Source organism: Pseudoliparis swirei, chromosome 22, assembly GCF_029220125.1.
Source record: "Pseudoliparis swirei isolate HS2019 ecotype Mariana Trench chromosome 22, NWPU_hadal_v1, whole genome shotgun sequence".
Classification (NCBI taxonomy): Eukaryota; Metazoa; Chordata; class Actinopteri; order Perciformes; family Liparidae; genus Pseudoliparis; species Pseudoliparis swirei.
This window is the reverse complement of record NC_079409.1, coordinates 14,768,455-14,779,563: the sequence shown is the minus strand read 5'-3', so window position 1 is coordinate 14,779,563 and position 11,109 is coordinate 14,768,455. Positions and strand designations below refer to the sequence as shown.

At 44.7% G+C, this 11,109-nt stretch overlaps 1 protein-coding gene across 4 annotated transcripts; it reads right to left on the bottom strand.

Annotated features, from left to right (window-relative positions):
* Positions 1-5,013: 5,013 nt before the first annotated feature.
* Positions 5,014-10,925, bottom strand: cd27 (CD27 molecule). Of its 4 annotated transcripts, none has more exons than XM_056445174.1 (7): positions 9,575-10,919; positions 7,712-7,861; positions 6,875-6,928; positions 6,661-6,765; positions 6,383-6,471; positions 5,759-5,827; positions 5,016-5,672 (listed from the first exon to the last, which is right to left on the bottom strand). In XM_056445174.1, exons 1-7 carry the CDS (start codon positions 9,693-9,695, stop codon positions 5,670-5,672), a joined length of 591 nt encoding a protein of 196 aa, XP_056301149.1. In that variant the 5' UTR covers positions 9,696-10,919; the 3' UTR covers positions 5,016-5,669. The 4 variants fall into 4 exon arrangements, 3 of the variants coding, with proteins under 3 accessions (XP_056301148.1, XP_056301149.1, XP_056301147.1); XM_056445172.1 differs by having other exon boundaries at positions 5,017-5,583; positions 9,575-10,921; XR_008835468.1 differs by having other exon boundaries at positions 5,021-5,583; positions 6,127-6,471; positions 9,575-10,911.
* Between the last annotated feature and the right edge of the window lie 184 nt (positions 10,926-11,109).

Below are 11,109 nucleotides of genomic sequence, written 5' to 3'. Positions count from 1 at the left end.
AATATTTGGCGCCTTTTAGGCATGTATATCACAAAACAGGCAGAACAAGAGATATATTTAATCGCTCAGCACCCCCCCCCCCCCCATGATGGCGCCGACACATCCGCGCACACAGGCGAGCACACTCTCGCGGGAGGTGACGTCATAGATCAAAGGTAAAGTCAGATCAGTTTCTGTAACACAGTTTCTTCTGGGCATTCGCCTGCAACACAGCATACACCTGCAGAGCTTACATCACATCAAAGGCAAAGTCAGTTCAGGAAATCTATAAAGCAGAGTTTATTTGGGCTGTATTGAACACACGAGTTTGAGACAAGAAACAAAGGACTTTTAAGAGATAGAAGACACGAAAGAGTGACAAATGTCTCAAGATAACTTACACGCTACTCTGGACCATCCAGAGATGGAGAAATCGCGGAACTCTCAGGCAGAGTGCTCAGAGGTGCACTGTAGAGAGCAACAATCAACTGACAGGGCGCTGGAGACATTAGTAAGAAGTCAATGTGAGAAAATTCACCAGCTCAAAATAGCGCTGAAAGAATTGTATACTTTGAATTGTCGGAGCAAACAACAGCAAACACAGATTGACAATATGAATACAACTATTGAGAACCTTTTAGAGGACGTTCAGACAAAAATTCATGAGATGAAGAAAATGGAAAGCAAGATTAAATACTTTTCTCAGCATTTTGAAGACAAACAGATTTCTCTGATCAAGCAAAATGAGGTAAAAACTGGACAACTGAAAAACAGCAAACTTGAGGTAAACCGTCTAAAAGCAAAGAATAGTAATCTGCAGGCAGAAAATAAAGAAGTTCTGCAGGATAACAATAACATCAAAACTGAGAAGAACCACAGCTTGTTTGATAATAAGGCCTTAACAAATCAGAACAAGGAAAAACAAGACGAAATTGACGACTTGCGTTCAACTATACAGGACCGTGACCGTGAAATAAAAGAACTTGAATCAACTAATTCGAATAAAGACAAGGTTATACATAAACTGAAGCAGGAGAGCATGGAACGTGAGAATAACGAAAACAAATTTGATGAAAATAAAGGTCTTTTAATATATCGTCAGAATGAGAATTTGAGGAACAGGAATGACATTGCTGACATGAGTTCTCGGTCAGAAGAAAAGAAACACATCTGTGATCTTGAAGAAAAGAGCAAGATGAGGGAAGAGGAGAACCATCAGAATTGGACAAACGAATGCAGTATTGTTGCTGAAAATACAGACTCATCTGAGAATCAGAGCGATGAGAGCCTCCTGGTGAATACATCTGAGAATCCCACAGATGAGAGTACTCCTGATAATCACACAGATGAGAGTACTCCTGATAATCCCACAGATGAGAGTACTCCTGATAATCCCACAGATGAGAGTACTCCTGAGAATCACACAGATGAGAGTACTCCTGAGAATCCCACAGATGAGAGTACTCCTGATAATCCCACAGATGAGAGTACTCCTGAGAATCCCACAGATGAGAGTACTCCTGATAATCACACAGATGAGAGTACTCCTGATAATCCCACAGATGAGAGTACTCCTGAGAATCCCACAGATGAGAGTACTCCTGATAATCCCACAGATGAGAGTACTCCTGAGAATCCCACAGATGAGAGTACTCCTGAGAATCACACAGATGAGAGTACTCCTGAGAATCACACAGATGAGAGTACTCCTGATAATCCCACAGATGAGAGTACTCCTAAGAATCCCACAGATGAGAGTACTCCTGATAATCCCACAGATGAGAGTACTCCTGAGAATCCCACAGATGAGAGTACTCCTGAGAATCACACAGATGAGAGTACTCCTGAGAATCCCACAGATGAGAGTACTCCTGATAATCCCACAGATGAGAGTACTCCTGAGAATCCCACAGATGAGAGTACTCCTGATAATCCCACAGATGAGAGTACTCCTGAGAATCACACAGAGACCAGCCCTTTGTGGTTTAGATTGTATGTTGACGTCATTGTGATTATACTTCTTGTATTTGCAGTTATACTTCTTGTATCAGAATTATCTACAATGAGTCACTCTGCCTGCTTTCCCATGGAATATACATTCAGGGATATGCTACTGAGATTTGGCACTCTTAAATACATCACACCTCCTCCCTTCTAAACATTTTCTCTGGATGAGGTGAGTGTGAATGATGACCTGTCGCCTAATGTGAACTGTGATGATTGATATTAAGTGAGAGGTAGAAGGAAAGATGTTTTCGCGGAGTTAGAGTTAGCCAGGGTGCCGACGAGACACGGATAGCTGGGGGCGGCCGGGTGCCGACGAGACACGGGGAGCTGGGGGCGGCCGGGGTGCCGATGAGACACGGGGAGCTGGGGGCGGCCGGGTGCCAATGGAGTCGGCCGGGGTGCCGACGAGACACGGGGAGCTGGGGGCGGCCGGGTGCCAATGGAGTCGGCCGGGATGCCGACGAGACACGGGGAGCTGGGGGCGGCCAGGGTGCCGACGAGACACGGGGAGCTGGGGGCGGCCGGGTGCCAATGGAGTCGGCCGGGATGCCGACGAGACACGGGGAGATGGGGCGGCGGTGCGCAAGACACGGGAGCTGGGGCGGCGGGGTGCCTATGTGACATAGGGAGCTGGGAGTCGGCCGGGATGCCGACAAGACACGGGGAGTTGGGGCAAAAAACACCAATGGAGTTGGCCGGGTGGCGAGACACGGGAGCTGGTGACACAGGGCTGGGGGCAGGTATAGACACAGGGAGCTGGGGGCGGCGATGTGACACGAGGAGCTGGGGGCGGCCGGTGTGCCAATGGAGTCGGCTGGGGCTATGTGATACAGAAACGGGGAGTCGGCCTGGATGTCGGTTACAGTCCCCGATGTTCTGTCGGCGGTTCCACTCCCCGATGTTCCAGTACCCGGTGTTCCGTCGCCGGCTCCAGTCCCCGATGTTCCAGTCCCCGGTGTTCTGTCGCCGGTTCCAGTCCCTGATGTTCCAGACCCCGGTGTTCCGTCGCCGGTTCCAGTCCCCGATGTTCCAGTCCCCGGTGTTCTGTCGCCGGTTCCAATCCCTGATGTTCCAGTCACCGGTGTTCCGTCGCCGGTTCCAGTCCCCGGTGTTCCGTCGCCGGTTCCAGTCCCCGGTGTTCTGTCGCCGGTTCCAGTCCCCGGTGTTCTGTCCCGCCCGGCCCCGATTCTTCCCATCCCGTCTCCATCCTGGCCAGCTCTAGTTCGCCCCGTTCCATCTCCGTCCCGGTCGGCCCCAGGTCCCTGTGCTCGGTCGTCTTCCCGTCCAGTCCCCGTGACCCGTTCCGTCCAGTCCCGGTTCCCCGTGACCCGTCCCGGTTCCCCGTGACCCGTCCCGGTTCCCCGTGACCTGTCCAGTCACAGTTCCCCTGTCTCATCGCCTGGTCCCGGTCCCACAGAGCCCCCATCCCCAGACCCCTGTACCCCTGAGACTTCCTCTCCCGGGCCTGGTCCCCTAGCTCCCCGTTCCTGTCCTCCGGCCAGCCCCCTGGAGCGCGTCCCTCGGCCGGGTGGAAGCCGTCCTTTAAGGGGGGGGATCTGAGTGTTTGCTGTTTTAGGTTGAAGTCCCTGTCTCGTCTCCTGTTTCCCTGCTCTTCCCTCCCTGTGCTTGTCTGTTTCTTCCTGATTGTTTCCAGCCACGCCCTGATTGTTTCCACCTGTGTCTCCACCTGTGTCTTGTTCCCCTGTGTATTTAATCTGTGTCTTTCTGTTTGTCCGGTGTCGGATCGTTTTTGTTCGTGTTCCTGGTCGATATCCGGGTAATAAACCTTGTCTTTTGAGAAACTCCTGCTGCATTTGGGTCCTCCACACCACTCACCATAACAAAGACCTTGATAATGCTTCCCTGTGAAGCTCGTAACAACATGCTGAATTGCGGCGAGTCGTAGAATCAGCAAAGTTTGATCATTCGCCGTGAACAAATCAACAATGTAACATGCTCGAAATGTGACTAAACTAAAGATGGAGCGGGAGATCGACAGGCGGATCGGTGCAGCTGCAGCAGTAAAACAGGCGCTGTACCGGTCAGTCTTGGTGAAGAGAGAGCTGAGCCGAAAGGGGAAGCTCTCAATTTACTGATCGGTCTACGTTCCAATCCTCACCTTTGGTCACGAACTTTGGGTAGTGACCGAAAGAACGAGGTCGCGAATACAAGCGGCCGAAATGAGTTTCCTCCGTAGGGTGGCCGGGCTCAGCCTGAGAGATAGGGTACGGAGCTCGGACATCGGACATCAGGAGGGAGTCGAGCCGCTACTCCTTCGCATCGAAAGGAGTCAGCTGAGGTGGTTTGGGCATCTGATTCGGATGCCTCCTGGACGCCTCCCGTTAGAGGTTTTCCAGGCATGTCCAACTGGGAGGAGACCCCGGGAAGACCCAGGATACGCTGGAGGGATTACATCTCCCGGCTGGCCTGGGAACGCCTCGTGATTCCCCAGAATGAGCTGGAAAATGTTGCGGGCGAGAGGGAAGTCTGGGTCAACCTGCTGGGTCTGCTGCCCCCGCGACCCGGCCCCGGAATAAGCGGATGAGAATGGATGGATGGAGATTCTGAACACTAATAAAATATATATATTTTTTTTAAAGAAGAAATTTGCCCAACATGACCGCTTGGACCTATTCTACAAAAAATAACTTACTTATTAGCATAAGTTTCGACTCCTTAAATTTTCAGCCATTTTGAATTTTGTAAATTGATTTAACTCGGCCATACAATATCTAATCTGCTCCATATTGCTCGTATGTTTCCAGAGATGAAACATGTTTCAAACAAGATAGTGTGGTGGTTTACACCCAGGACGGGTTCAGTTTAATCAATCGAACCCCTTGAACTTTATGATCACGCCCCTTCTGGGATACAATAAACAGTATCCTGAAATGTCCTATGAGCTTTGTAGACTGTTAGTTGCTTTATACATCATATACATGTTTATTCATCATCGGTGTGTAAAGAAACTTCCTATTAATAATTCATGTATCTATTGTTTTACAGCTATTCTAAACGTATGCAATAAGGTAAGTAGCTAATTTCCAACCTTTACCATATAATGTATTCCTCTTTTGTTTGCACCACACTGATGGACACGTTCTTCTTTAGGGAGAAAGAGATGCTTCTCACAAGACAACCAACTCAACTCATCAGCACCCCAGAGACTCACTCAGTGCAAAGCACCGTTCCTGTCAGCAGCCAATCTGGGTACCGATGAGTGAAATGAAGACTTTCATGTGAAATACTTGGCTCACTATGTGGCGTCATTAAGAAAATAAAACATAAACATGTAAAAGATGCAGTTGTGTTACTGTAATGAGTCTTGAGTTGTGACTTAGTAAACTATAATTTAATGTACCTTTACAGGTAAATTAAAACCTTCCTTTAAGTGCACTCTTGGTCTGTTCTGGTCTCTGTAGGTCCAGTCCATGTCCACAATCCAGGGACGGTCCTCCTCATCTTGCTCAGTCAGTTTACAGGCCAAGTTGGACCGACAATTGAATGTGGGAAGATAACCGAAGAAGTGAGTAGTGAAGAAGACGAGAAACAAGATCCTGCAATTGTCTCCCACATCTTCTCCCAGCATCCATCTCTCTGAGAAGGAGAGGAGCAGAAAGATTGACAGTGTTTTCTTTCCCTCCCAGGAGCAGGGGAAATACTTCCACATGTCCAAAGTGGAGTCACTATGAAGAAAACCAACACAATTTGTGCTGGTGGTAACATCCAGACTATTCAGACACATAAAGGAAGGAGTTGTAAAACCACGCACCAGTGTAGATCCATCTCTGGCTTTTGCAAACTGTAAATGGATCTCACTGCCCTGCAGAGACAGTTTCATCTGCAGGTTCCAAGAAAACACACCACAAACTTTAACTCTGGGAGGAACAGCCGGAGGGTGGTCTGCTTTTTAAGTTATTATTCAAACAATAATGTAAATACTCTTTAATAAGCCCTGTCAGGTTGCTTTCAAGTATTTTAACATTTTGATTATAAACACAATTTTGTTTAGAATATAGAAAGAAAAGTATGAATGCATTCACATTTGATATGAATTATCTGAAAAGTCTATTCATGTCTACACATCTATAAATGTTAAGTTGTGAAATGTCTCTAACCTTTGTGTACAATAGTACATACCTGCATTTAGAAACATACTGCACAGTCTCAAACCCCTGCAAGTCCAATACAACCCCTCCCATTCGGTATGTTCATTGTCTTTCAGATTCTTAATCTGTGTTTTCATACACTTGTATCATCTTAATATCACAGATGTCGTGAGACAAAAGTTTCCCGTGGTTGCGTTCGTCAGCACGGGGCCGAGTAACGTTGGCCCCATTCGTCATCAATGTCCAAAGCAACGGGAGATGTTTGCCTGTCAAGTCCTTGCTCATACTTCACATTTCCCAAGCACTTCCTGGACAGGCGTGGATACTTCTTCGGAGCCTGATGGCACCGATGGAGAGTCTCGAGCCAAACGGTAGCCTGAGCAAAAAAAGAAAAGCAGCAACTTATGGATTTGATTGAAATATGAGGTAAAAATCCCTTCAGATCTTATTTTTTTTAAATTAAAATTTGTGCTCATTATAAAATAAAAAAATTCAAATGCTCAGTGTATTTCCTGTGTTTGTACTTTGCGGCAGGAAATCTGCCTCATAATGAGAACTCACTAACCGTGTTTGGATTTGATCCAGAACATAAAGGGCTTGATTTTTGTTACAACAGCGATTGTGATTCCTGCACACAGGAGGGTGATAATCACCACGAACCACACCGTATCTGGAAGAATGTGAAAGTGAGACATTTTTGAAAGATTGAGATAAACCCTCACTGGAGAAATCCATTATTTCCTCTTTTTTTAACTGGCACACACAGAACTGCACCGAACCTCTGATTGGTTGAGAAGGTGTCCGGACCGTTGTGAGGGCTCCTGGTTTCAAGACTGGAGGGGAAGAGATTAAAAAGACAACATATCAGCCCAATGCATGCATATTTCATAGTTCAATGGAAATATTACACCATTTAAAACTGACTGCTGAATATCCTTTTGCCTGTTTCCACATCCAGTCGACGCAGAGCAACATAAGCATTGAGCTTTAGCTGCTCATGCTCCGCTTAGTTCTCCAGCTGTCGCTCACTTCATCTGAAGGCGTTCACTGCAGGTAGCCCCCAGTGGGTTAATCAGACAAACAGACTATGGGTTTGACTAAGGGCCAAGAGACAAGTAGTCTCTTGACCCTTTCTTAACAGACACACATGTGTTAGATAAGCTTTAGAATATCTAGTGGATTACATTGACTGTATGGTCGATGTTTTTGAACTAAAATCTACTGAGATGTATAGTTGTTACCACTCCTCAAGCAATAGCAGCAGTGATACGCAGAGATTTGTTTCCAATGACAAATTCTGGTGATCAATGGCTGGCTGTATATCTTCAAGTAGCAAATCAGCCCAGAATCTTGTTTATTTTTCACCGGCTAAAGGTGATTGGTTCAACCTGTACACTCTGACATCACAGGTAAATGTGGTTCTGGGTGCACCACATGACCCACAAGAGATGTTGGTTGTGGTGCACCTGATGCTGAACCAGGCATCATATTTTCATGGTAACCTTTCATCCTGTTAGAAAAGTCTGCAAAAATATACATTTAAACAGTATGGAAAAATGTTGTCCCTTAGTAAATGTAGTCTTTCAAATGTAATGCTGTAGCTGACTCTCAGGTACCTGGAGTGGATGGAGGGAAGGTGGATTTGGTGGTGGTGGATGGTATCGGCACACATTGTTCACAGGATTGGTCTTTGCATCTGTAGTTAGCTTTACATGTGCACACAGCGTTATGAGTGGCGTTACAGTGCAACCTATACTCCATGTTTGCTGTAAAAAAACAACAACCGTCATTAAATTATCAAAGTTTATCATAATTCTGAGTATATTAGCATGTGTGACACATATGCACAAAGGTGGCCGGTAAACATGACACATGTCAGAGAATGAGTCACAAACTGGGCACGGCAGGTATAGATTTTGGTTTAGTGTCATAAGACAGTTATATTATCGCTTTTGATACCGGTTCTTTAGAGAAAGTCACAACTGTTCTCAGGAAATGAATTTCACTTTGATGACCCATTTTACTTTCATTCAGAATAACGGCTTGAAGTGCATACTTGAAAACCAATTCACAAATAAACAGAGAAAAACCGACCCATGAGTCCTTTGGAGCCAAAGTCATTACAGACCATTTGTTTTAATAAACCAGTTTAATATAGTTTTAAAAAACGCTGACTATGCCGGTCATAATTCTGTGTAATTTAGGGTCATATAGTTCAGAGACAACTTCAGATCTTAGTGGTTAAATGTTGTACAGGAATGTGACCGCACATGTCGAGTGTATGAAGCTATTTATAACCTCAAAATCCATTTTACAAAGTTTACACGCTTTATCATCAGTCACTATTGCCTTGGCTATACTATGTCTCCCAATGCTGGCAACAGATTGTCTACGCTAGAACAGATAATAAATCATTCTGCAGGTGTCCTCTTCACTGAGAGGTCACATTCAATCTGAAGGTTTTGTAGCCGGCATGCAGCAGAAGGCCTTTGGCAGGGTCAAACTTCACTCTCCTGTCCCATGAAGGTCCGAAATAGTACAATGACAAACAATTGGTATCATTCGAAGATGCCTCCACTGTATTATTGTAGGGTATGAACGTACAATGAAAACAGAACCCAGCGTAAAGGTATTGCAAATTCAAAACTGTAAATATAGAGTTCAAAAGCATCACATGTACTTTCTGTCACTTCTGTGTTTGCTGACAAAAAAGCACAATGGGGTGTTTTTGCTCACCAGGCCGAGACCTGAGCAATAACATCGGCTCTCATGACTCTCGTGTCTGCTGCTCTTTTCGATGTGTTTCACTTTACTGTGTTTTTCTCTTTCTGCCACCGACATGACAACGGTCTGATTTATGATCCTCCGCCTGTCTTTACCACAATTAGAGGGCTGTGCTAATGATCGTGTTGTTACTGCTGCCGAATCCCACCCTAAATAACCTCCTGAGCTGGTTTCTCAGACCCCCCCAAATCCCCTCCTCCTTTTAATCTCTCTCTGACTGTATCCCAGCATATCACGCATAACGGGACACCCCCTCGCACATGTGACCCGAGGTCTCTATCGACAGACTTCTCTGAAATCATCATCTTTAGACAGAGTTGAGTAACAACAGCCCATCTTCGGGAAGAGCTTATGCTGTAACCGGACTGGTTACATTCCACAACTCACATTATGTCACGCTCAAAGCATATGACACACATGTGTTATTGCTATACTTATATTTAATCACTTAAAATCAAAACCAGTACACATGGCATCTGCTCTGTGGTTCTGTTTATAGTATTCTGCTTCAACCCCTCTAATAATGATAAGAGTCTAATAACCATATTTCATTCATATTAATTTATCGTAAATAAAAATAGTGGTATCATTTGTCACAAATACTGTTTCAGTTATATGTATATAAGTAGGATTTTCACATTGCAGGTATTATATACTTAACACCCCAACAAGAGAAAAGCTGTAAAATTACTCACGTTTCAAACAGTTTTTGCATATTTTGCAGTTCAGCTTGTCGTTGTAGGTATCAATGTATCGGTCACCGATGCAGAGTTCACACTCAATTTCACAAGAGCTGGATGGACGCGTTCGCACCATACGTTTACCTGGAATAATACAATAATATGACCTGTTTGTAATGACATTTTGGAATCTATCAAGACAAAAAGAAGCAGTAGCACGGTACCTGGTGGGCACATGTTACAGCAGAACCAGGGTCGGTCCACTGGCCATGCATATTGTGTTTTATTGCAGTGCATGGAAAGCACAGGAGAGAGGAAAGAGACACTGCACAGGAAAGTAAAAACTAAATAACAGAGCGGCTGCATCTGGGAAGAAGAAAACCAAAGGAAGAAAAAGAGGATGAGGATGAGGAGGTGGAGGAAAACAACAATTTATTTGATCACTTATATGATATCCACAAAACAGACCCTGAGTGAAACAACATGCATCTTTAGAAAAAAATGACAAAGGTCTGTTGCGCTTTATAGCATTCACATGTCATAATAAACACAGGATTTGCTCTGTAGCTGCAAAATATACTTTACATGGACTTTTTAGATAGTACTGAGAAGTAAAATAAGCTTTTTATTAATCCAAACAGTTTATAACTTTTAATTAGAGATTATAGGAAGCTTTAACACAAGTTAGACGGACAGCTACGGGTTGAAAGAGTTTTTTACCGTGGACGAGAAGGTGAGACAAGATGTGCCCTGGGACCCTCTGAGTGGAGACTGAGCAGGGGACCAGAAGTGTGACGGGATAGTTCGTAAAGAGTCAGAGATGACTCATAATGAAAGACTACATCTTGACGGTGTTGTAGAAATCTCTCCGTCGCGCTCTCTCATCCTGTCTCTGTCTTTCGCTGCGACCCCCGGGCTCCGTGCACAACAGCATGCGCTTCTTCAGCCTCCACCTTCTTTCCACAGGCACCATCTCTCTCGTTTCAGCAGAAATCTATCTTTTGGCTGCAGACAATCTCTCTTTCTATTTCTCCCTCTGGTTCTCTCTTTTATTCATCTCTCTCTTTCTTAGACTTGCATGACAAGGTCATTTCAGTATATTTGACTTCAAACCCTCCTGTTCCAGAAAGCTGTTATGGAGATAAACATTATACCAGGAAACGACATTATTCTGATGAGCTGCTCTGCAAACTTATGACACACAGGAGTGAACAATAAAAACAGATCTCAACATAACAAATACCAGAAGTGACATCAGTCATCTGATCAGGCGGAAATTCAGATATCAAGATATATGTAACAGTTACACACCTTCCTTCTCTTACTAGTTGTTTTCATCCTGTCTGCCTGTTTTACGACCTCTTATGTCATTCTTCTTCTTCTTCTTCTTCTTTATGGCGGTTGGCAAACATCGTTCGGGTGCATTACCGACACCCTCTAATCTGGAGTGTGTTCTTAATAAAAGTATATATCTTATTCTAGAAAAACAAACAAAAAATATTCAATAATAATAATAATAATAAAATGAACTTATATTCTATTCATTAATC

Coding starts and splice junctions, on each gene's coding strand:
- cd27 (XM_056445172.1), bottom strand. CDS start 9,695: ATGGTGCGAACGCGTCCATCCAGCTCTTGTGAAATTGAGTGTGAACTC. Junction 6,766..6,874: donor ACCTTCTCAACCAATCAGAG/GTTCGGTGCAGT, acceptor ACATTCTTCCAG/ATACGGTGTGGTTCGTGGTG. Junction 6,472..6,660: donor CTGGATCAAATCCAAACACG/GTTAGTGAGTTC, acceptor TTTTTTGCTCAG/GCTACCGTTTGGCTCGAGAC.